The following is a 25588-nucleotide window of genomic DNA, read 5'->3' as shown; positions in this document are numbered from 1 at the left end:
GGGACACATGTTGATGTAGAAGAGACATGAAGAAGAGGGGACACATGTTTATAGAAAAGACATGAAGAAGAGGGGACACATGTTGATGTAGAAGAGACGTGAAGAAGAAGGGACACATGTTGATGTAGAAGAGACGTGAAGAAGAAGGGACACATGTTGATGTAGAAGAGACATGAAGAAGAGGGGACACATGTTGATGTAGAAGAGACATGAAGAAGAGGGGATACATGTTGATGTAGAAGAGACATGAAGAAGAGGGGACACATGTTGATGTAGAAGAGACATGAAGAAGAGGGGACACATGTTGATGTAGAAGAGACATGAAGAAGAGGGGACACATGTTGATGTAGAAGAGACATGAAGAAGAGGGGACACATGTTGATGTGGAAGAGACATGAAGAAGAGGGGACACATGTTGATGTGGAAGAGACATGAAGAAGAGGGGATACATGTTGATGTAGAAGAGACATGAAGAAGAGGGGACACATGTTGATGTAGAAGAGACATGAAGAAGAGGGGACACATGTTTATAGAAGAGACATGAAGAAGGGGGGACACATGTTGATGTAGAAGAGACATGAAGAAGAGGGGACACATGTTTATAGAAAAGACATGAAGAAGAGGGGACACATGTTGATGTAGAAGAGACGTGAAGAAGAAGGGACACATGTTGATGTAGAAGAGACGTGAAGAAGAAGGGACACATGTTGATGTAGAAGAGACGTGAAGAAGAAGGGACACATGTTGATAGAAGAGACATGAAGAAGAGGGGACACATGTTGATGTAGAAGAGACATGAAGAAGAGGGGACACATGTTGATGTAGAAGAGACATGAAGAAGAGGGGACACATGTTGATGTGGAAGAGACATGAAGAAGAGGGGACACATGTTGATGTGGAAGAGACATGAAGAAGAGGGGATACATGTTGATGTAGAAGAGACATGAAGAAGAGGGGACACATGTTGATGTAGAAGAGACATGAAGAAGAGGGGACACATGTTTATAGAAGAGACATGAAGAAGGGGGGACACATGTTGATGTAGAAGAGACATGAAGAAGAGGGGACACATGTTTATAGAAAAGACATGAAGAAGAGGGGACACATGTTGATGTAGAAGAGACATGAAGAAGAGGGGACACATGTTTATAGAAGAGACATGAAGAAGGGGGGACACATGTTGATGTAGAAGAGACGTGAAGAAGAAGGGACACATGTTGATGTAGAAGAGACGTGAAGAAGAAGGGACACATGTTGATGTAGAAGAGACGTGAAGAAGAAGGGACACATGTTGATAGAAGAGACATGAAGAAGAGGGGACACATGTTGATGTAGAAGAGACGTGAAGAAGAGGGGACATATGTTGATGTACAAAAGACATGAAGAAGAGAATTTTGCATAATAGGTGAACTTTAAGTTGTAAAATCGACATCACATCATCTAAGTATCTGCATGTTTAATGGGGATAAACATGCAAAAGCTGCAGTGGACTGTAGTTATTTAAATGCATGAGATTGAGAGGATTGTCAGAGGTCTCACCTTCACCGTCTGAATGGCTCCTCCTCCTCGGTGCTCCCTCAGGATCTCTATGGCTTTGTTAGGAGTCATCGTTACAGAGAGCTGCAGCAGCAGGCAGGCGGCGACTGGAAACACAATAAAAAAACGGTTCAATTTAAACATTTAAAGAACAATTTGATCTTGATTTTCTAAATAAAAGCATGAGTGAAATATACTTACTTAATCCCGAGCGTCCCAGGCCTCCGTAGCAGCTGAAGAGGAAAGAAAAGTGTAAAAATATCTCGTCGAAACAGTGAAAGCTGGAGGAAAATTGTTGAATTGTGTAACGAGAGACGTCCCGAGGGGAAACATGTCTTAGTTCAGAGACTTCTGGTTTTCCAAATGTTATAAAAATAACTCAAGTTTTGTAGACGTGGAAATAACCTGCTGAGTGACGCTGTAATTTATTTTCAACAAACCCTCGTTGGAGGTTTACCTGCCTCTCGTGAGTGCATTACGTCTTCACAAAAGGGTTTGAGATTTCTGGAGTCTGAAATGCTGCAGACTAAGGGGCCTAGGAACCTGGTGCATTGTATAAACAGCCATTATACCCTGCTTCACATTAAAGGGATAGTGGAAATGGAACCTCAAATAGTTTCGTTTTAACTTATATACAAGCATAATTACGTACCAAAACAATCACACCTGATTAAAAATATATAATAATTGCCTTACGCATGTTAGAAGCACTTTATTGCAGCTTCCCCGAAGTTTTTTAGAAACGAAATGTTCGACTCAGCCAAACCGGAAGTGACGAAAACTTAGGAAGACGATACGATAACAAACCATGGCGTCTATGCAGAATGAACGTGGAAGGGCAAATATACCAGACAAAGAAGAAGGATTGTACGAGGTATCCAGTGATGATAGCGAGTCAGAAACATCCTCTCGGCTTTCCTACGAAAATGTCGTTTTAGGAACTGAATCTGAATCCGGTTCAGTAAGCGACGATGGTGACAATATTGAGCCAGACGATGGACCATTACGTCCTTATTTGTTCGAGCCCGAGGTGATGGTTCACGGCATGGGCAATGGCGAGGATGACCAGGACCAGGCGCCAGATGATGCACCCCTACGCACAAATAATCTTGACTGGTAGGTCCCTAAGCATAGCTCACGCATCTTAAGATCACCTGTAGCCTTTACAAATATGAATCATTGTTAACCAGTTAAGCCCGAAGGTCCCCCCAGTGGACCCCTCCCACAGTTTTTTTTCTCTCACATGTCTCAGGGCTTCTTAACATTTATGAAACTATTAATGTTTCATACCCTTTTAAAGGTAAGAAACTCCGCTAACTGACAATAAGAACAATTGTTAGCTAGAAAAAACACAAGAGTAATACCAAGCCTTTGAATTAGCATTGAGCGAAACAATGCTAACTAATGCTAACGCTTTTTTACACACAACACACGGTAGAAATGCCCTTATTACTATCTTAACTGCACAAACAAGATATACGATTTAAAGCTGAGACTCCACAGGTGTAATGTCATCACTGTAAGACCTCGAATTCCTGGAGCTATCAGCCAGAAAAGAGAAAGTAAACAACATCCGGTTCCAAAAATATTACAATAATTACGTCTTACCTTTTTTGATTTGTGATCAAAAGTTGTGTTCAACGGAATAAAAACGCATCTCAAGGTTAATCCAATGTCGTTGTGTCACGTAGAATTTTTTACTGATAATCAATCATCATATTTATGGAAATATACTCGGCTATTCACATGCAAATGCTATTGAATGTCCGCCATTGTTTGTGCCCGTCTTCCTATGCTCTCGTCATCACCCGAAGATTCCCGACGATTCCCGAAGTATTTCGTTTCATTGAGAGGGCGCAGTAAAATTGAAAATAAAATGAAACTAGGCGCATGAAATTAAAAAAAATGGTTTATTATGCTTATTTTTAATAAAAATACATAAGTTAAACCCAAAATTCGCGGATTTCCACTATCCCTTTAAAATGGTTACTCTCTGATGCATTATGGGTAATCAGTTTCCTGGTGAACGGCTCTATCAGCTCTCTGAGGGATGGAAAGCCTCAGGAGAATTTACAAGTCCTGGATTTACAAAGTGAAACCTGATCCAGCAGCAGCCTTATTATCACTGCTGGTTTTCAGTCCGTCTCTACTTTAAAGAGTCCTCTCCTGCTGAGGTTCAGGTGTATATCAGTATGTAGTGTCTCTACTTTAAAGAGTCCTCTCCTGCTGAGGTTCAGGTGTATATCAGTATGTAGTGTCTCTACTTTAAAGAGTCCTCTCCTGCTGATGTTCAGGTGTAAAACAGTATGTAGTGTCTCTACTTTAAAGAGTCCTCTCCTGCTGATGTTCAGGTGTATATCAGCATGTAGTGTCTCTACTTTAAAGAGTCCTCTCCTGCTGATGTTCAGGTGTATATCAGTATGTAGTGTCTCTACTTTAAAGAGTCCTCTCCTGCTGATGTTCAGGTGTATATCAGTATGTAGTGTCTCTACTGTGACGTGTCTCCATGTTTTAATGTTCAAAAAGCTCTTTATTTTTCTCATACTGCCTGTGCTGCAGCACCTCTTTTCACCCTCTGTCTGAAACCAGAGCCCAGTCTGATCTGATTGGTTAGCTGGCCGGCTCTATTGTGATTGGTCGACAGCTCTCACTCACTGTATGACGGTCCTCCTGCTGCTCCGCATGCTGAGCTGCAGCTCCTCCAGGATCCTGCAGCTCAGCTCCATCGGCGGTGCCTCTCCGTCGGGGAAGGGAGTGTGATGCACGGTGAAACCTCGCTGCTCGTACACCTCCAGCAGGGAGGGTACCCGGTACTTACTCAGCTCTCCTCTGGTGCAGAAAACAAACACATCCTGCACCCCCTGGCTCTGCAGCTCCTCTGAGAACAAGGAAGACGAGATGTTAAAACAAGAAAACTCATGCACTGCTCAACTGAGAGGCTATTTAGGTTCCATAGCATGTTTTTTTTACACAATTTATTACTGAAAACGTGCAGAAAGTCATATATTTCCTGATATATAGAGTGATACAAAGAGGGTTAGGGTTAAAACGTTTGACTCTAATATAGGGGTGTTAAACTCAATTTCATCGCGGGCCACATTAGAATTATGGTTGCACTCAAAGGGCCAGTGGTAACTTTAAGACTAGATAAATATACATAGATAAATATACAATAATGTATTATTTTACACTATTGCCTCTTCATTGGATTATTATCGGATAGGGTAATAACTTCATAATTAACTACGTCTGAAAGCAGAAGTCTAGGGAAAATAATTGCAAGTCTCTTCATTGTGCATGTCACAAAATGAGATGCATTGTGGGACATATAGTTTATGAGCAACGTTCTCCTGTAAAGCGGCACGTAACATTATAATAAACTCATTATATTCTTTGTAAGCTCTTGCAGGGCCACATAAAATGAAGTGGCGGGCCGGATTTGGCCCCCGGGCCTTGAGTTTGACACCCCTGCTCTAATATGTCAACAAAATGAAGCAAGGATTTTGAACATGGCTTTATCCAATGTTCACTCTTCTGTACCGAATACCTGACCCCATGTGTTAATATTGAGTATTTATTTAAGCAGCAGTAAAGATAGATGTCGTCTTACCAACGTCTCTCTCCAGACTCCGGCGGATGTCTTTGAATTTGCAGCCTGAAGTCAAATAAAGGAAAGAGTTTATATTATTGTTCGTTTAAAAAAGTAAAACAAGATATATATATAAAGTTATATATAGTTGGACTTTACCTGGTAGTGCACAAATCCCCAGAAACTGCGAGCTCTCCACTACGGACAGAGGTAACCTGAGAGACAATAAAGAAATATATAAATATAATACAAACGACACAGTGAAGCTTGTTTTACATTTTTCATTTAAAAACAAGCTGATTTTCACTTTGTCAAAGATCAGAATCAGAGGTTTATAAATGTGTAGTACAAGCAGAGATGGGGTCGTTACTAAAAAAAAGTAATATATTACATATTACTTTTTTAAAAAAAAGTAATATATTACACTACTTCGTTACTCTCTACATAAAGTAACTCGTTACTTTACTCGCAGGGCCGGCCCGCCCCTCCCTGCAGGCAGATCACGCAGACTGCTAAAGTTTCAAATGTTCTCTTTAGTTCAGTTTCCATTGTCGCATAAGACTGATCCAGATCCTGAATGTTCTCCTATCTGACCGTGGCTGTCCTCTGTCTCCTGCTATCTGTATATTTTGCGCAGTCTATCTCTGCTCACGCTGTTGCGTCGGCGTGTTCTCCTGCGTGTTGGCCATGTGTTGCACTGGAACCAGACACCGCAAAGACTTCAGCCGAGCACGTACGAACTGCGCATGCGTGAGTGGCAATAACTCTCCTTACCAGCAGGCGGCGGTAGTGTGTATTCGTCATTCAAAACAGGCAACAACCGGAAAACAGAGAAGAAGAACAGACTACGTGATATAAACAAACAACAAATAGCTGTGCGTTAGCTTCACCTTAGCATGCGTTCTTTGCAGGTGTTTGTTGAGGTTTGATTATGACTGATTTTAGTAAGTAACGAAGTAACGTGTGTCGGGGCAATGTTAGTAACTGTAGTGTGATTACTGAATTATAAAAGTAGCGCGTTACACTACTCCGTTACCGACAAGTCATATTATTACAGTTACTTTGTAACGCGTTACACCCAACTCTGAGTAAAAGTCATTTGCTAAGGTGTATAAATACACAGTAAGATAATTAAAAATGTTGAATAAGAAGTAAATTGATGAAAAAAAAGGAATATTACAAAAACTATTACAAAATAAAAAATACAACCCTCTCTCTTTTCCTCCGTACCCAAATCTCTAAAAACGGGGAACAACGGAGCTGATCCAGATTTGCGTCCGATATGACATAATATCTGAAATGTGGACCCACGGCCCAATCAGAAACGTTGCTATCAGAAACAATGCCCGACTGTTTTGGACGTAATATGGTCGGTGTTTCCATTAGCATCGCTAACACTCAGAGCTAACCTGTACTGGAGAGCATGTGTGTGAAGAAGCAGGAAGTAAAAAGGAACTCACCTTGTGGTATAACTGGCAAGAGAGAAAGCCTTTGAGCTCCAGACTGTTTCAGAGACAATCCTTGATAATCCATGATATGGAGTTTCATCACGGCAGCATTTAGTTTAGACAGTAGCTGCCGGGTCCCGCATGAGCTCAGACCCATACTTTTTTATTTGTTATCAATTATTATTTTTATTTTTAAAGCTTTATCCCCAAATCAGCACTTTAGAAACAGGAAGTGAAATAGAGGGATATGAGGCATGGCTAGAATGGGTGATCTGTTTGGTATTTTGAGCAAAACACTTCATAGACATGTTTTTTATATATTGTATTAGTGCTGTCAAAATTATCGCGTTAACGGCGGTAATTAATTTTTTGAATTAATTGCGTTAAAATATTTAACGCATTTAACGCATGTGCAGAATGGCTCGCCCCATACGTGCCACCAGTGACAGCGCCAGGGTATGGCTGGGGTAGGCTACACCCATACCAAGAAATGGCTTAGCCCCACCATGAAAAATGATGTTAAAGTAAGCAAAATAAAGTCTGCCAACTCGCGGAGTAAATTGCACAGACAGCAGTTAGTAAGATTGATTTCAGTAGCCACGGTTTTGAAAACTTTTGTCACGTAGTGATCGTCTTCTCAATAGAACATCTTTGATAATGTCTTCTGGCCAATCATAATAAAGATAACGGCGTGGTGTTGTTGCAGGAAGTCCCGACGGAGAATACTTTTGCTGTAGTACAGGAGTGCACATAACTGGTACGCAGGTTATGTGCGTAATCTGAAATGTGTACCGTCACTTGTGTCACAAAGCGCATTTGCATTGCATCGCATTGCATGGCATTTGCATTGCGCATTTGCATTCACGTACTTGTGAAGCTTTTCCAGAAGGCGGTTAGATCACCGGACGACAGAGTCGGTCTCCGTGTGCACAGACAGGGCTGCTGTTAACGTCGGTCTGTACAACGGAATTGTGCCAAAACTACGCCAACCGGCTGCGGAGGGAGACTCCCCCCCTTCACTGGAGAACTGCGCTAAAACAGCGTTCACACTCTGTGGTCACGAAGTACTCCACTGGCCCCCCCCCCCCCCCCCCGTCGACTTTCCTGAAGTACTCCCCCGTTGATAGAAATCAACACGTAATGAATTAAGACCCCACGGTTTGATGATTGATAGGTGTGTGGGCTATCTTTCATTTTGACACACAGAACAATGTTATAATAAACATATACTGTATGTTAAATGGATATATCCGCCGTCTTTCATTTATCTTTCCATTCCCACAACAATATACATAAATAAATGGCATATGTGATTAATCTGATTAAAAATTGTAATCGTTTGACAGCCCTAATTTTTATATATCTGAGACCTATGCTATTGTCTAAAAATAGCATGATAGGTCCACTTTAAAGAGGTAGTATTGCACCTAATAAAGTGTATTTATTAACCACCATTAAAGAGATTAGCACCGCATCTTATATTTAAAATATAGTTGTATTTGTTCTGTAGGAAAACCAGCACCGACCAGCCCTTTTGCTTTAAATGTAAGATGTATATTTTTTCTGTTTATATACGACATATACAATTATTATAAAACAATTTAAACATATATAATAAAAACAAACAAATTATATATATTATAAGAAGCTCTCACCAGGAGACTTGGAAGGGTGCGAGCTGCTGGTCTGCAGCATCCTCTTCTTCAGATGAAGAGTCAAACTCACTCGTCCTCATCGCTGCAGAGCAACACACTGCAGGGAGGAAGAATAACATATATCAAATAAATATATATTAAAAAATGCATTCTCTGCTGTGCATTTGACTATTGGACAAAGCTGTTGGTTTAGCCCTGTAAACTAAATCTGATTAAAAGTGTTCTTAACTAAATACATCAGTTTCGATTCATCTGCAGATTACTTTTTAGAATAATGGTTTGGATTAAAAAAGTATTACAGAAACATTGTAAAAACCTCAATGTCACGTTTTCAAAAGGAAGATATAGCAAAGGCAATAACTTCTTAAAAAAACAACAAGACCACTTTGGAAACTGTTGCTGTGCTCCAAAAGCTGTGTGATTTGTTGGCTTATGTAACCATTAGCCAATCAGCAACCAAGGTAAACATCGGTCCTTTAAATAAGCTAACATGTCAAGAGCTAGGCTAAACACAGACCTTAAAACTAGGAATAAAACCTGCTATACTCTGGCTAAAGCTAGCTCTGATACCCAAAACATATTGAAACACAACACCTTATTTAACATTTACAGTTTTAATTATTATTATTTATATGAATGACGTTCAGAGAGACATGTGTTACTGACAGTCAGTTAGCTAACGTTAGCTTTAAAGCTAATTTATGAGACAAAGTCGCCAAACAAAGAGGAACTATATCAAATATCTTTAAGTAGCTGTTATAAGAGATTAATTGGAAGCTGTGTAGTGTTAAAGCCATACATAAATGTGGATAAATACAGTATTAATTGTCGTTATTTCTCACCTCGCTCACCGGCTGTTTTGACAGCTCCGTCAGCTGCTGTAGATTTGAAAAGTTTCAACTGGTCAAGCGGCCAATCAGATTCAAGTACTGCCCCTTAACCACGCCCCTCCACAAAACAGTGCTGCTCCATTTAGTCTGCGGATTGATCCACACGGGCGGAGTGAAGAAAATTAAAGGGAAATCATAGGCGACAAAATCATCTCTCCCGTTTTCTGGGACCTGGTGATAAAATCTATTAACGTAATGTTCTACGTTTCTCAACGATGGTCTCAACGTGAAACCGAGTAAAATCATGCAGTAAATATACACAATAACACAATATATGAACATACTATTTTAGTTGATATATTCTGCACATAAATAACACTAAATATAAAATGTATTTGTATGTTATGTAGCCTATTTTGTAAATGTTTTAGGAGTTATTACACACTTTGGATTTAATTTCCATAATTATTTTGCACATAATTTACAATTTTTAAATATATTTTTTAATTTTAAATTTAAATGTAATAATCAAATATCAGCATCTTACTCGTAGTTATAGTAGCAGGGGTTTAGTTAATTTATTTATTTGTAAACCAACTTTAAATATAATTATTATTACGATATTATTGTTTATTTATTATTATTATTGCACTTGATGATTTAATATAGTCTTTTATTTGAAGTTTAAATTGTTAGGTCCAAATATATACACGCTTAACGTCATGCAGAGGTCTATATTATTATAATACTACTCTGGATTTCATCAAACATGCAAAAAAGGGTTTCTATTCAATAAAATGTTGAAAAGGAAAACATTTACACAAATGCACAACAATATACTGTTTTACAATAATATAGTAAAGTGTTTCCTGTACGGTGTTTACATGATACACACTGAACGTGACTTCCTTGAGAAACACCTCATACACGCAGTCTGCTACACAGAAGACACACACACACACACACACACCGCTCATCACTACATCCACACGTCTCCACAGAGGAGGAAGCACTGGATATTTGGGGTCTTTTGGGGGGATTTACTGCCTCTTTTCATATGTCTGGAGAAGGGATATCTAAGAGCTCTAACTGAGGCGAGTCCTGTTGCTTTTATTCATTTAACTTCACTCACTTGTTATCATGTTTAAAAATGTTATAAGATGCTTTTAAGTAGCATGAACGTCTCACAACCTGCAGGACAAATTGATTTCTGCACATTTTGAAAGTGATATAAGGAGATCTGTTATTAGGCAGTTTAAACGTGCGTTTCAATTATGCATTTTTGCAAAAACACAAATGTGTTGCATGTTGGATGTTCAGTTGTTCTGCTGATCCTGCCTTCTGTCTGTAAGCAGATCTTGGCTCTGGCAGATATTTCCTGCAGCTCTCTGGCAGCCGGACGCTTCCTCAGCAGAGCGGCTGCTGGCAGAGCAACATCTGAGCAGGTACATGATGTAACTCTTTAGATCTGGGTTATAATGTGATTTGAACTCTTGTAGTTAATGCATACACTTTAATATATAGGTAGGGACATGTGAAATAAATTAGATGTTTTCAGTGCTTCAAACCAAAACTACTTCATTTTCCATGTACTCAATTGACTAAAAACTTAATGTTGTATTATTAAGCAGAATTGATTATTGTATGCTTACATTAATGCAATAAATATACATATGTTAAATTATAAATACACTTGGCTGAATATTCTGCAGAAAAGTATTCATAGGCTGTTTTGGTTTTTAAATTAATTTGTGCTTGAAGCAACTGGAAATACATTTGGAGTTAATATCGTTTTTGTCCTTTTTCCACAAATTAAATATGCATTTAGTTCAGAATGATATCTTGTGTTTTGGAGTGAATTACAAGAGAGCATGCCTTTCTCTGCACAGTGGACTTGCAAACTCTACTTTACTCATTTTCTCAGCTTTGGACACTTGTGATGTTTGTGCAGATTATCACCGAGTTTGCAAACAGCCCTGTTGTTTGTGTTGTTTGTGTGCGGTTTCTGTGTCTCTGAAGGTCATGAAGCCTCAGGAGGCCGAGCTCGTCTCTGAGATCTCAAAGGTATTTATCCTGCAGCTCCTCTCATTATCCTCTGTTAAAGCTCCCATGTCATGGCCATTTCTACTGATCATAATTCCATTGTGGAGGTCTACTAGAATAAATGTATATTGTGCAATGTTCCAAACTCACATTGGTTTCTCATACAGCATCTTTAGTGTATAGTATGTGTATTCACTCTCTGTCCTAAACGGCTTGTTGGAGCTCCTACCCCCCCCCCCCCTCCCTGTGAGCTGTGGCCGTCTGAGACACAGCGAAACCTAGCCCGAAACACACACACACCCGCAGCCTGGCTGGGAGTTTGTGTGTGTGCCCAGGCTGAGTTCCGCGGTGTCTCGCTGTCTCGCCGACCCCACACCAGTGAGCCGGCTCACAGTGTCCCGCTTTTAGGTCAGAGGGGCCCCTGTCAGTTTACAATGCTTACAGCATCAGGAGTTTGAACACGTGTTTTATTGTGCCGCTTTGATGAATGTATACACATTGTGACTGATCAGCTGCAGGGCATGGTGTCGGAGCTGAAGTCGGGCTTCAGCGGCGCCCTGATGGAGCTCAGTCAGATCCAGCATGGAGACAGCGACCTGAGGGAGGAGCTGCAGGAGAACCGGAGGAGCTGCAGGAAGAAGGCTCTGCGTGTGGAGGCGCTGGTGGAGGCTCTGAGGGTGAGACCATCAGATGATGAGGGACATGTGATCATGTGGAGACAGAGGGTTGTGATCACATAATCATAATACATAAAATGGGTTATATTCTCTCAAAGATGTGCACCCATTACAGTTATTAGACAGAATAACTATATACCATTTTTTAAATCTATTATTTTATTTATCGTATTTTATTTGCAGATATTTTATTTCTTTATCTTTTATTTCTCTATTTATTTTTACTCACTAAATGTTTTTTCTTCTTCAAGCAATTCCACATTTTTTTAATTTAATTTTTCATTATTTTTGCACCATTTATCTATTGTTTTATTATTATTATTCATTTTTTACAATAATTAGATTACTGATTTAATATTTCCAAATGATGTTATTTTTCTGACTTTTCAACACATGTATTTTCCTGTTCTTTATGTCATACTGTACCTTTCACTCCATAGTGAACTCTCATAGTGTTTGCTCACCTTCGACAGCATCCGGCACTTTGCAGAAGTTTTCTCTTTAAATCCAGTGCAACCACAATAGTCATATCCATATAAAAAAACAAGTATAATCCAAAGTTCAAAGGGACGTATAGATAAAAGCTGCACATTTCAGAGTGGACTTCTGTTGACACAACGACATGCTGACTGCAGTGGGGTTTGAACCCAACACACATTGTTAATAATATTTGTTGGTGTATTTCCTGAGTGTTTTGCTTGTTTTCTTGCAGGAGGAGCTGGGGGTGATGAGCGGTCAGATCCTGCAGCTCTACAGACAGAAACCTCTGCAGGAAGACAAGGGCCTCACAGCCAAGAGGTCAGTAAAACAACAACAAATACTTAAATAATTAAATAGATAAATAAATAGCAGTTGTTTCCATGGTTCCTTGTGTTTCGTTCAGCGGTGATGTGTGTGAGCGCAGGACGCAGTGTGTGTGTGCTGCGTCGTGTGTGTCCCGGGGGAAGCTGCTGCTGCACTGCTTCCTGCAGGGACTCAAAGCCGGACTGAGTGAGGGCACCGGTGAGAAAAATATCAATAAATGTACTCATTTTGTTACAGATGTCAGATATGTAAGGCATTTTTTTCCTGTTATTTAAAGTGACATTTTTGGGAGTTCTGAGATTCTCAGAAAAAGAAAAAAATATTCTGAGAGAAAGAAATACAGTGCATCCGGAAAGTATTCATACCCCTTAACTTTGTTCACTTTGTTATGTTTCAGCCTTATTTCAAAATGGATTAAATTCATTTTGTTTCTCAATATTCCACACACGATACCCCATAATGACAAAGTGAAAACGTTTTGAAATAATTTTTTGAAAACGTGTTAAAAATAATCAAATGAAATATCACATGTACATAAGTATTCACACCCTTTGCTTTGACACTGAAAATTGAGCTCAAGTGCAGCCACTGATCATCCTTGAGATGTTTCTATAACTTGATTGGAGTCCACTCGTAGTAAATTAAATAGATTGGACATGACTTGGAAAGGCCATGGTTCTCAGCAGGAAACCGATGGACTGTCCACTCCAAGTAGGGAATGAGTCCTTACCCCAAGTGAAGTAGTTCAAGTATCTCGGGGTCTTGTTCTCGAGTGAGGGAACAATGGAGCGTGAGATGGGCCGGAGAATCGGAGCAGCGGGAGCGGTACTGCAGTCGCTTTACCGCACCGTTGTGACGAAAAGGGAGCTGAGCCAGAAGGCAAAGCTCTCTGTCTACCGGGCCATTTTCGTTCCTACCCTCACCTATGGTCATGAAGGATGGGTCATGACCGAAAGAACGAGATCGCGGATACAAGCGGCCGAGATGGGTTTTCTCCGCAGGGTGGCTGGTGTCTCCCTTAGGGATAAGGTGAGAAGTTCGGTCATCAGGGAGGGACTCGGAGTTGAGCCGCTCCTCCTTCGCGTCGAAAGGAGCCAGTTGAGGTGGTTCGGGCACCTAGTTAGGATGCCACCTGGGCGCCTCCCTAGGGAGGTGTTCCAGGCACGTCCAGCTGGGAAGAGACCAAGGGGTAGACCTAGGACCAGGTGGAGGGATTATATCTCTTCCCTGGCCTGGGAGCGCCTTGGGATCCCCCAGTCAGAGCTGGTTGATGTCGCCAGGGAAAAAAAAGTTTGGGGCTCTCTGCTGGAACTGCTACCCCCGCGACCCGACCACGGATAAGCGGGAGAAGATGGATGGATGGATGGATGGATGACTTGGAAAGGAACACACCTGTCTGTATGAGGTCCCACAGTTGACAGTGCACATCAGAGCACAGACCAAGTCATGAGGTCCAAGGAATTGACTGTAGACCTCAGAGACAGGATTGTATCAAGGCACAGATCTGGGGAAGGGTACAGAAAAATGTCTGCAGCATTGAAGGTCCCAACGAGCACATTGGTCTCCATCATTTGCAAATGGAAGATGTTTGAAACCACCACGGCTCTTCCTAGAGCTGGCTGCCCAAACCAAACTGAGCATCGGGGAGAAGGGCCTTGGTCAGAGTGGTGACCAAGAACCCGATGATCACTCTGACAGAGCTCCAGTGTTCCTCTGTGGAGATGGGAGAACCTTCCAGAAGGACAACCATCTGTGCAGCACTCCACCAATCAGGCCTTAATGGTAGAGGGGCCAGAAGGAAGCCACTCCTCAGCAAAAGGCACATGAAAGCCCACATGGAGCACCTAGAGGACCATGATGAAAACAAATTGTCTGGTCTGGTGAAACCAAAATGGATCTCTTTGGCCTGAATGCCAAGCATCATGTCTGGAGGAAACCAGACCTGGCCAATACCAGTGAAGCATGGTGGTGCGGCATCATACAGTGGGGATGTTTTTCAGCGGCAGGAACTGGAAGACTAGTCAGGATCAAGGGAAAGATGAATACAGCAATGTGCGGAGAGATCCTTGATTAAAACCTGCTCCAGAGCGCTCTGGACCTCAGACTGGGGCGAAGGTTCACCTTTCAACAGGACAACGACCCTAAGCACACAGCCAAGATAACAAAGGAGTGGCTTCGGGACAAGTCTGTGAATGTCCTTGAGTGGCCCAGCCAGAGCCCAGACTTGAACCCGATTGAACATCTCTGGAGAGATCTGAAAATGGCTGTGCACCGACGCTCCCCATCCAAGCTGATGGAGCTTGAGACGATCTGCAAAGAAGAATGGGAGAAACTTTCTAAAGATAGGTGTGCCAAGCGTGTAGCATCATACTCAAGAAGACTTGAGGCTGTAATTGCTCCCAAAGGTGCTTCAACAACGTATTGAGTAAAGGGTGTGAATACTTATGCACATGTGATATTTGAGTGTTTTATTTTTAATTCATTTTCCACTTGGTCATTATGGGGTTTTGTGTCTAGAATGTGGAGAAAATACATTTAATCAATTTTGAAGTCTGAAACATAACAAAATGTGGAAAAAGTGAAGGGGTATGAATACTTTCCGGGTGCACTGTATATATTTCTTTTTTCAAAAAAGGAAATTCTGATTTCGGAGATTTTCCGGCAACATTTTTCTGAGAAAGAAATCTGAATACTGAGATTTGCAGGATAAAAAATGAAAAAAAACAATTCTCAGAGAAAACTCATGAGATTTAAAAAAAAAAAAAATCTCTGAGAAAATGTAATTGTTTTTTCTTGAGAATTCTAATAAAAAGTCAGAATTTGGACAGTTCTCGGAATTCTGAGATTTTCAGAAGACAAAAAAAATCAATTTTCACAATCCGGAGATTTGTCTGAAAAACTAAATGATCTGAGAAAAAAATATATATTTCAGTCACGCTGGGGTGGACGCTGGGGTGGAAGCTGGGGTGGACGCTGGGGTGGAAGCTGGGGTGGACGCTGGGGTGGACGCTGGGGTGGACGCTGGGGTGGAAGCTGGGGTGGAAGCTGGGGTGGACGCTGAGGTGGAAGCTGGGGTGGACTCTGGGGAGGACGCTGGGGTGGAAGCTGGGGTGGAAGCTGGGGTGGACTCTGAGGTGGAAGCTGGGGTGGAAGCTGGGGTGGACTCTGAGGTGGAAGCTGGGGTGGAAGCTGGGGTGGACGCTGAGGTGGAAGCTGGGGAGGACGCTGGGGTGGACGCTGAGGTGGAAGCTGGGGTGGACGCTGGGGAGGACGCTGGGGTGGAAGCTGGGGTGGAAGCTGGGGTGGAAGCTGAGGTGGAAGCTGGGGTGGACTCTGGGGAGGACGCTGGGGTGGACGCTGGGGTGGACGCTGGGGTGGAAGCTGGGGTGGAAGCTGGGATGGACGCTGGGGTGGAGGCTGGGGTGGAAGCTAGGGTGGAAGCTGGGGTGGAAGCTAGGGTGGAAGCTAGGGTGGAAGCTGGGGTGGAAGCTGGGATGGACGCTGGGGTGGACGCTGGGGTGGACGCTGGGGTGGACTCTGGGGTGGACGCTGGGATGGACGCTGGGGTGGACGCTGGGGTGGAAGCTGGGGTGGAAGCTGGGATGGACGCTGGGGTGGAAGCTGGGGTGGAAGCTGGGGTGGACGCTGGGGTGGAAGCTGGGTGGAAGCTGGGGTGGAAGCTGGGGTGGAAGCTGAGGTGGAAGCTGGGGTGGAAGCTGGGGTGGACGCTGGGGTGGAAGCTGGGGTGGACGCTGGGGTGGAAGCTAGGGTGGAAGCTGGAGTGGAAGCTGGGGTGGAAGCTGGGGTGGAAGCTGGGGTGGACGCTGGGGTGGAAGCTGGGGTGGACGCTGGGGGCAGAATTGTGATTTATCGTTAATTAAAATGTTTCTCTTTTCCTCCAGACGCTCGTCATCAGGTGGCGATGCAGCTGCTCCACTCGGAGTGGGAATACGTGTCGACGTTAAACCAGCTGTACGACAAATACAGGAAGCCCCCGGACCACCTGATGACCCTGGAGCCATAGTGAGTACACCTTTATATATACAAACATACAAACACAACTTTACTCATCATGGTTTCTGTATGAATTCTGCAACTCAGAGGGACGTTTTGGGTGTTTTAAAATAATAAATAAAACTATAATTAAAGGAAGGGTAAGTAATTCACTTCAGAAACACTTTTTGCTATATTCCATGGAATGCTCTTAACATCCCGATAGCAATGAATATATTAAATGCTTTGACAATAAATACATAACAAAATGTCATCTGTGGAAGCCGTAGCGCTGTAAAAAGCACGACCAATCATCTGAGCCGGCCCGGCTAAAGTAACTGGATGGCCTACCTGCCTGCCAGCCTTCCATCTGTGCACAAACTTATCTCGTGCCCTCATTGGTCATGTGCGCGTTCGTGTGTGTTGGAGGAGGGGCTCCGTGAGGAAGTCTGGAGGAAGTGGCAGATTTTCTCCGGTTGTGTACTTTCAAATTCTAGCGCACTCGAGCTGGTTTCTCCATTCTTACCTACCTTTAAAAGTTAGTGTGGTTTAAGTGTTGTACTAGGCCTACATTGTAATTGTTATATAAATGTATAAAATGTATCATCATAAACAAATTGCAAAAAATGTTGCTCAATAAAATAATAAACAAATAAATAATAACAAATCAATCAACTTGTTATTGAACTGCTTCAAAAATGCTCCATAGAAAATGCTGCTAAATGAAATAAGATAAATAATAACAAAATAGGTTAAAATAAATGAATCTGATATCTAATCAACCTATTACTTCTGCTGCACATTTCTATATGTTAAGTTAAAATATCCCAAAATCACCTGAAAAATCATGTTTACCTGCAGCTCCGCTCCTCTTGTTGTGAAATAAGAAAACGTGTGTGTGTTTTTTTGTGTCTCTCAGTCAGACGTTTGTGAGTTTTGTGGAGCAGCTGCTGCAGAGACACCTGCTCTTCAGGAACACCCTGCAGGAGAGGCTGTCTGCAGAACACTGGAAGTCTCTGATCGGAGACATCGTGGTGCAGCTCATCGGACAGAACGACGTGAGTTACTGATCTGAGAATGATTTCCGTCCTTTACTCTGAACCCTGAACTGAGTCTCTCTGCTTCGTGTCGTGCAGACGGCGTTCTCAGAGATGTACCTCGGATACACGACCACGCTCGCCTCCTTCCTCTCGCTGGAGTTCAACAGGATCAGCGTCTCTGAGAAGAAGCAGGTAAACATGACCTTCATCAAACTGTGATCATTTAGCAGGTTTCTGCGCAATATTAACAATTTAAAACTGCACAACTCTTTCGCTTCTAATTCAGATATTATGTATTTATTCTTTAACAGTATTTGTCAAATTATTATGGAGTTTTATCAAAAGGTGCAAACTGGTACCATATAACTTGTTTTTTAGAAAAGAGGGAAGTGCTGATTTATTTGGGTTAAATTACAGAAGAAAATCAATACACAGCAGGGGAACGTTACTTCCTGTTAAAGTACCTGAGGAACGTTACTTCCTGTTAAAGTACCTGAGGAACGTTACTTCCTGTTAAAGTACCTGAGGAACGTTCCTTCCTGTTAAAGAACCAGAGGAACCTTTACTTCCTGTTAAAGTAGCTGAGCAACCTTTACTTCCTGTTAAAGAACCAGAGGAACCTTTACTTCCTGTTAAAGAACATGAGGAACGTTCCTTCCTGTTAAAGAACCTGAGGAACCTTTACTTCCTGTTAAAGTACCAGAGGAACCTTTACTTCCTGTTAAAGAACCTGAGGAACCTTTACTTCCTGTTAAAGTACCAGAGGAACCTTTACTTCCTGTTAAAGAACATGAGGAACGTTCCTTCCTGTTAAAGAACCAGAGGAACCTTTACTTCCTGTTAAAGTACCAGAGGAACCTTTACTTCCTGTTATAGAACCAGAGGAACCTTTACTTTCTGTTAAAGTACCAGAGGAACCTTTACTTCTTGTTAAAGAACCAGAGGAACCTTTACTTCCTGTTAAAGAACCTGAGGAACCTTTACTTCCTGTTAAATAACCTGAGGAACCTTTACTTCCTGTTAAAGTACCAGAGGAACCTTTACTTCCTGTTAAAGTACCTGAGGATTGTTCCTTCCAGTTAAAGAACATGAGGAACCTTACTTCCTGTTAAAGAACCTGAGGAACGTTACTTTGTGTTAAAGAACCAGAGGAACCTTTACTTCCTGTTAAAGTACCTGAGGAACCTTTACTTCCTGTTAAAGTACCTGAGGAACCTTTACTTCCTGTTAAAGAACCAGAGGAACCTTTACTTCCTGTTAAAGAACCAGAGGAACCTTTACTTCCTGTTAAAGAACCTGAGGAACCTTTACTTCATGTTAAAGAACCAGAGGAACCTTTACTTCCTGTTAAAGTAGCTGAGCAACCTTTACTTCCTGTTAAAGAACCAGAGGAACCTTTACTTCCTGTTAAAGAACATGAGGAACGTTCCTTCCTGTTAAAGTACCTGAGGAACCTTTACTTCCTGTTAAAGAACCTGAGGAACCTTTACTTCCTGTTAAAGTACCAGAGGAACCTTTACTTCCTGTTAAAGAACATGAGGAACGTTCCTTCCTGTTAAAGAACCAGAGGAACCTTTACTTCCTGTTAAAGTACCAGAGGAACCTTTACTTCCTGTTATAGAACCAGAGGAACCTTTACTTTCTGTTAAAGTACCAGAGGAACCTTTACTTCCTGTTAAAGAACCAGAGGAACCTTTACTTCCTGTTAAAGAACCTGAGGAACCTTTACTTCCTGTTAAATAACCTGAGGAACCTTTACTTCCTGTTAAAGAACCAGAGGAACCTTTACTTCCTGTTAAAGAACCTGAGGAACCTTTACTTCATGTTAAAGAACCTGAGGATTGTTCCTTCCAGTTAAAGAACATGAGGAACCTTACTTCCTGTTAAAGAACCTGAGGAACGTTACTTTGTGTTAAAGAACCAGAGGAACCTTTACTTCCTGTTAAAGTACCTGAGGAACCTTTACTTCCTGTTAAAGTACCTGAGGAACCTTTACTTCCTGTTAAAGAACCAGAGGAACCTGTACTTCCTGTTAAAGAACCAGAGGAACCTTTACTTCCTGTTAAAGAACCTGAGGAACCTTTACTTCATGTTAAAGAACCTGAGGAACCTTTACTTCCTGTTAAAGTACCTGAGGAACGTTCCTTCCTGTTAAAGTACCAGAGGAACCTTTACTTCCTGTTAAAGAACCTGAGGAACCTTTACTTCCTGTTAAAGAACCAGAGGAACCTTTACTTCCTGTTAAAGAACCTGAGGAACCTTTACTTCCTGTTAAAGTACCAGAGGAACCTTTACTTCCTGTTAAAGAACCTGAGGAACCTTTACTTCCTGTTAAAGAACCCGAGGAACGTTCCTCCCTGTGTTCCTCAGAGCGGTCAGGAGGAGATGAAGCTCCTCTCTCTGCTGCTCGCTCCCGTCTCCAGAATCCACGCCTACCTGAGCCACATCCAGGTGAGTCTGCAGCTACAGGGGATCAGGTCAACTTAGGCAAGTCAAATGTGTACAATAATTAAAAATGTAAAAGCTGGAACCATGAAGTATCTCATTCAATATAATAGAGTAGAATAGAATTTAAAGGTGGGGTAGGTAATTCACTTCAGAAACACTTTTTGTTATATTCCATGGAATGCTCTTAACATCCCGATAGCAATGAATATATTAAATGCTTTGACAATAAATACATTAAAAAATGTCATCTGTCATGACCGAAAGAACGAGATCGCGGATACAAGCGGCCGAGATGGGTTTTCTCCGCAGGGTGGCTGGTGTCTCCCTTAGGGATAAGGTGAGAAGTTCGGTCATCCGGGAGGGACTCGGAGTTGAACCGCTCCTCCTTCACGTCGAAAGGAGCCAGTTGAGGTGGTTCGGGCACCTAGTTAGGATGCCACCCTAGGGAGGTGTTCCAGGCACGTCCAGCTGGGAAGAGACCAAGGGGTAGACCTAGGACCAGGTGGAGGGATTCGCTGGCCCGGGAGCACCTTGGGATCCCCCAGTCAGAGCTGGTTGATGTGGCCAGGGAAAAGAAAGTTTGGGGCTCTCTGCTGGAACTGCTACCCTCGAGACCCGACCACGGATAAGCGGGAGAAGATGGATGGAATGTCATCTGTGGAAGCCGTAGTACTGTAAAAAGTACGACCAATCATCTGAGCCGGCCCGGCTAAAGTAACTGGATGGCCTACCTGCCTGTCAGTCTTCCATCTGTGCACAAATTTATCTCGTGCCCTCATTGGTCATGTGCGCGTTCGTGTGTGTTGGAGGAGGGGCTTTGTGAGGAAGTCTGAAGGAAGTGGCAGATTTTTTTCGGTTGCGTACTTTCAAATTCTAGCGCACTCGAGCTGGTTTCTCCATTCTTACCTACCCTACCTTTAAGGTCATTTAATAGAATAGAATATCTAGCAGTGTTGAACCTGATTTTTTTAATTTAAAGCACAGACTTCAGTTAAGCAGTATTTATATGGTTACCTAATTTTCTATAAAGTAAAGATGTGTTTACCTCCTTGTGATACATGCTCTGAAAAAAAGCACAGACTTCAATTTCTAAACAGAAAATAAATAACTTTAATTATTTCTTTAGAAGCTAAAATAAAATAAAGCGTTGTTTTTTTTAATGAAATGTAATACTGTGGCCTCCCTCCCTCCCGCGCTGCAGAGCCTGCTGCAGTGGACGAGGCCGGAGCACCCTGACTGCAGCCTGCTGCTGGGAGCAGAGCGCGCGCTGAGGAGCGTTCTGACTCGCTGCCATCAGACCCTGCAGGAGGACGTCCAGTGGGAGGAGGCCGGGGGTCAGAGGTCAGGAAACACCAACATATACACACTGTAGTTATACTCAAACATCCACATCTCCTCTGGCTGGAAGAGAACTCTCTGCTCCAGAGCTTCTCTTAATAACTGGACTTAACTCCCACTGTTCATTTTACATTCATGTTATATTTATCATTGAATAATCCATTCTTGCACAATGATATCCTGCATTATATGTGTTACTATCTATCTACCTACCTATCTATCTACCTACCTATCCATCTACCTACCTATCTACCTACCTACCTACCTACCTATCCATCTATCCATCTACCTACCTATCTATCTACCTATCTACCTACCTATCCATCTACCTACCTATCTACCTACCTACCTACCTATCCATCTATCCATCTACCTACCTATCCATCTATCCATCTACCTACCTACCTACCTATCTACCTACCTACCTACCTATCCATCTATCCATCTACCTATCTATCTACCTACCTACCTACCTATCCATCTATCCATCTATCCATCTACCTACCTACCTATCTACCTACCTATCTATCCATCTACCTACCTACCTACCTACCTATCTACCTACCTATCTACCTACCTACCTATCCATCTATCCATCTACCTACCTACCTATCTACCTACCTACATATTTGGACTTGACTTTGAAGTTATTATGATGTGAAAGAAGTTAAAAAGTGAACATGATTTGAAATGTGTATTTAAATGTGTTTTCCTGTCAGCAGTGATGCAGAGTCTGAAGGATGCTCTGAAGGCTGCAGGAGACAACAGACTGCAGGCAGCAGCTCAGTGCGGAGGTCAGTGTCGCCCCCTGCAGGCTGGAGGCAGCACTGCAGGACTGTTTCAGTTCAATGTGCAAAATGTTGCACCATGATCTCTGTATCTTTTGCACGATTTAGATTAGAGTGCAGGGAAATGTACTTGCAGATAAATGCAAGACGTGAGCTTCTTATTGTTCCATGGTAATTCAACTAACAAGTGGATATTTGTTTGTGTCTGTAGTAATTTAATTTTTTTTACTTTAGTCAAAACATCGTTATGACATCATAAAGTGGCCAAAATCTGATCAGCTCATTTTCAGACAGGTTTTTATAGAAATGGATCAAAAAGAGAGAGAATCTTTGTTCCTGAAACTTTCAGAGTCTCTTTCCACAGGGGGACACATAGGGGACACATAGGGGACACATAGGGGACACATGTTGATGTAGAAGAGACATGAAGAAGGGGATTTTGCAAAATAGGTGACCTTTAAGTAAAAACTAAGTGTTTCATGCATTTCCCTCTCCTCCCCCTGCAGAGAGGGGGGGTCCGGCCTCACTAACGGCCCCTCGATGCGGGTGGAGTGCTTGTCCTGCAGCCCTGTGAGGAGGACCTTCACCCCCCACCCTCACCCGCACTGTGGGCACGCCTGCTGCTCCCTCCTCGCCCCCTCCTCCCCCGCAGCGTGGGGGGAGAACAGCGACTCGGGGAAGGGCACCTACAGGCAGGAGCCCCCCCACCCTCACCTGCAGAGCGGGGGGGAGACGGACCCCGACGACACCTCAGGGTTCAGCTTCTCCTCCGTGTCCTCCTGCAGCCCCGATGGGACCCTGATGGGGGGCAGGCTGGGGGAGGAAGAGGAAGAGGAGGAGAGCCAGGAGCCAGTGCTGCTGAAGAGGGAGGGGCCCCGGGAGAGAGAGGGAACCAGAGAGAGGGAGGGTCCAAGAGAGAGGGAGGGTCCAAGAGAGAGGGAGGGAACCAGAGAGAGAGAGGGAACCAGAGAGAGAGAGGGTCCCAGAGAGAGAGAGGGAACCAGAGAGAGGGCGATGTGTCTGAGGTGGCAGATCCCCAGATTGACCCCGCACCCCCCCCCCCTGCCTGGTCAGCTCCTATGGGAGGAGAGTGGTCAGCGTGAAGAGAGGCTCCCCCCCCCCCCCCTCCATCCCAACAGCGCCTTCAGACCCATCTGGGACGACCCCAAACAGGTGGGATGACCCCAAAGCAAGTGTTTACCTTTTTAAACATAAACAATGTGATGAAAACTTCTGTGCAGCAATGCAAAGGAAATGATGGAAGCCGGATCGTCTTTAGTCAAACACCGATATTTATTGAGAGAGAATACAGCCGGAGAGTTCACAAGGTAAATTCACACTTTCATGCAAAGCAACCAAATCAACTCTGAAGACAAAGGAGACAGAAACACAGATCTATACATGAAAAGAGGAGGGACCTATATTCGCCTTTCCCCCAACCATTACCAGACATCGGAACAAAGGCACCTTTGTATTGCAACTCCTCATGTGCCCAAACCCCTCACCCCCACAGGAAGTCAGAGGACCTCTTGACCTGTGTCCTCCTGAGGTTACACGCAGGATCACATTACAGGCAGGAGTATATGCGATTTAACGAAAAGCATATCTTTGTGATTAACAGTTTCTCAGAAAGACTGAGAACCACTAAATACACAGATCGGATTAAAATATTCTCTGACAAACAATACATGAAAATCTCCCCTGCTGTGTGTGTGTGTGCAGCAGGTGGACTCGGCTCCGGAGAAAGACGGCCGAGGATTCATCCCCATTCAGACAGCCACGGCAGGGAGAAAAACCTCCAACAACAACCCCCCCCCCAGCCGGGAAAACATCAGGTACAAACACACACTTTAGACATAAAAGGTAATCCATTATCTTTTAGTTTGAGTCTTTTCCTTAAAGCTCACCTATTATGCAAAATCCACTTCTTCATGTCTCTTCTACATCAACATGTGTCCCCTCTTCTTCATGTCTCTTCTACATCAACATGTGTCCCCTCTTCTTCATGTCTCTTCTACATCAACATGTGTCCCCTCTTCTTCATGTCTCTTCTACATCAACATGTGTCCCCTCTTCTTCATGTCTCTTCTACATCAACATGTGTCCCCTCTTCTTCATGTCTCTTCTACATCAACATGTGTCCCCTCTTCTTCATGTCTCCTCTACATCAACATGTGTCCCCTCTTCTTCATGTCTCTTCTACATCAACATGTGTCCCCTCTTCTTCATGTCTCTTCTACATCAACATGTGTCCCCTCTTCTCCATGTCTCTTCTACATCAACATGTGTCCCCTCTGTGGAAAGAGACTCTGAAAGTTTCAGGAACAAAGATTCTCTCTCTTTTTGTCCTGATCCATTTAAATATAAAAACCTGTCTGAAAATGAGCTGCTCAGATTTTTGCCACTTTATGATGTCATAACGATGTTTTGGCTTGTGTAACCATTAGCCAATCAGCAACCAATGTAACCCCCCCCCCCCACACACACCTTATGACCTGAATCTCCTCCTAGAGCACCATTAGCCGCTTTCACACCAAGTACTTTGCCGTACTTAGTACCCCCATGGAACTAAGTACCAATCGCATTCACACCGGAATAAGTTCCTGGGGAAGACAAATGAAGCCGCTGACGACACTTCTTCTTCTTCGGGTTTATTGGCAGGCCGCAAACAACTTCACGGCGTATACTGCCACCCGAAGTCCCCGGAGTTGGGGACTGGCTTCAGTAGAAGCTGCTGGGAGTCCCAGCAGCTTCTACTGAAGCCTTCCGAGTAAATCGCCAGAACGCCGACACCTCCTCATCTCCACCGCTCCCATGTTTTCTTTTGTGTTGCCATAAGTTAGTCTCTCTGCGTTGGTGCGCGGGGCTAATGCTAATGCTAATGCCAGCAAATACAATGGCGGCTTCAAAACACTTTTCAGAGTTTTACGGGGTAAAAGTACTTGGTGTGAAAGCGCATATTGTGTTCTTTTTACCCAAATGTCTCTCAGAGGGGCGTGGGGAGTGGCTTCTTATTTTCATCTAAAGTAACAGACAGAGAATCAGCACTTTTGAAACAGGGCTGAAACAGAGGGGATTATGGGTAATGCTGCAATGATCTGAAGAACAACTTCAGATGTTTTGTATATATCTGAGACCTGTACTATATTGATGAAACACAGCATAATAGGGGACCTTTAAAGTAAATCCATTATCTTTCAGTTAGAGTCTTTTCCTTTAATAAAAACGTTATGAATGATAATTATTCGACCTGTTTCTTGTGTTCAGGGGGGGCCTGTGGGAGGACAGCGAGGACAGCGAGGGGCCCTGCAGCACCGTGTGAACATTTACACATTTACTTTATTTCCAATGTATTTATTTCAAGGAGACTTTTGCCCCAAATGGAAATGCATGAATCAA

The 25588-nt window shown here is 43.0% G+C and overlaps 2 protein-coding genes across 6 annotated transcripts in view; one reads left to right on the top strand and one right to left on the bottom strand.

Annotated features, from left to right (window-relative positions):
* cdkn3 (cyclin-dependent kinase inhibitor 3) overlaps positions 1-9116 on the bottom strand; it is a 10913-nt gene extending 1797 nt beyond the window's left edge. The window contains exons 1-7 of the mRNA XM_034197650.1: positions 9071-9116; positions 8229-8325; positions 5285-5340; positions 5147-5191; positions 4192-4414; positions 1738-1769; positions 1540-1643 (exon numbers count right to left, since the gene is read on the bottom strand). Of these exons, the coding sequence (XP_034053541.1) occupies positions 1540-1643; positions 1738-1769; positions 4192-4414; positions 5147-5191; positions 5285-5340; positions 8229-8308 (540 nt within the window). The 5' untranslated portion in view covers positions 8309-8325; positions 9071-9116. The remainder of the gene's footprint in view (positions 1-1539; positions 1644-1737; positions 1770-4191; positions 4415-5146; positions 5192-5284; positions 5341-8228; positions 8326-9070) is intronic.
* LOC117533711 lies at positions 2577-25588 on the top strand. 5 transcript variants are annotated; one of them, XM_034197640.1, is made up of 15 exons: positions 2577-2652; positions 10414-10503; positions 11078-11122; positions 11614-11778; positions 12491-12576; positions 12662-12780; positions 16485-16605; positions 17495-17633; positions 17712-17807; positions 19953-20066; positions 21265-21404; positions 22121-22195; positions 22696-23362; positions 23912-24024; positions 25457-25588. In XM_034197640.1, exons 3-15 carry the CDS (start codon positions 11081-11083, stop codon positions 25509-25511), a joined length of 1932 nt encoding a protein of 643 aa, XP_034053531.1. In that variant the 5' UTR covers positions 2577-2652; positions 10414-10503; positions 11078-11080; the 3' UTR covers positions 25512-25588. The 5 variants fall into 5 exon arrangements, with proteins under 5 accessions (XP_034053531.1, XP_034053515.1, XP_034053507.1 ...); XM_034197624.1 differs by lacking the exon at positions 2577-2652 and having other exon boundaries at positions 10029-10503; positions 19986-20066; XM_034197616.1 differs by lacking the exon at positions 2577-2652 and having other exon boundaries at positions 10029-10503; positions 22124-22195.

Source organism: Gymnodraco acuticeps, unplaced genomic scaffold (assembly GCF_902827175.1).
Source record: "Gymnodraco acuticeps unplaced genomic scaffold, fGymAcu1.1, whole genome shotgun sequence".
NCBI lineage: Eukaryota > Metazoa > Chordata > Actinopteri > Perciformes > Bathydraconidae > Gymnodraco > Gymnodraco acuticeps.
This window is presented reverse-complemented; position numbering and strand designations above follow the sequence as displayed.

Excerpts from the sequence above, each read along its gene's own strand:
- LOC117533711 (XM_034197610.1), top strand. The coding sequence starts at position 10,333 with ATGCATTTTTGCAAAAACACAAATGTGTTGCATGTTGGATGTTCAGTT. Across the intron at positions 17,808-19,952 it reads GCGTCTCTGAGAAGAAGCAG|AACCCGAGGAACGTTCCTCC; the intron begins GTAAACATGACC and ends TTCCTGTTAAAG. Across the intron at positions 24,025-25,456 it reads CCCAGCCGGGAAAACATCAG|GGGGGGCCTGTGGGAGGACA; the intron begins GTACAAACACAC and ends TCTTGTGTTCAG.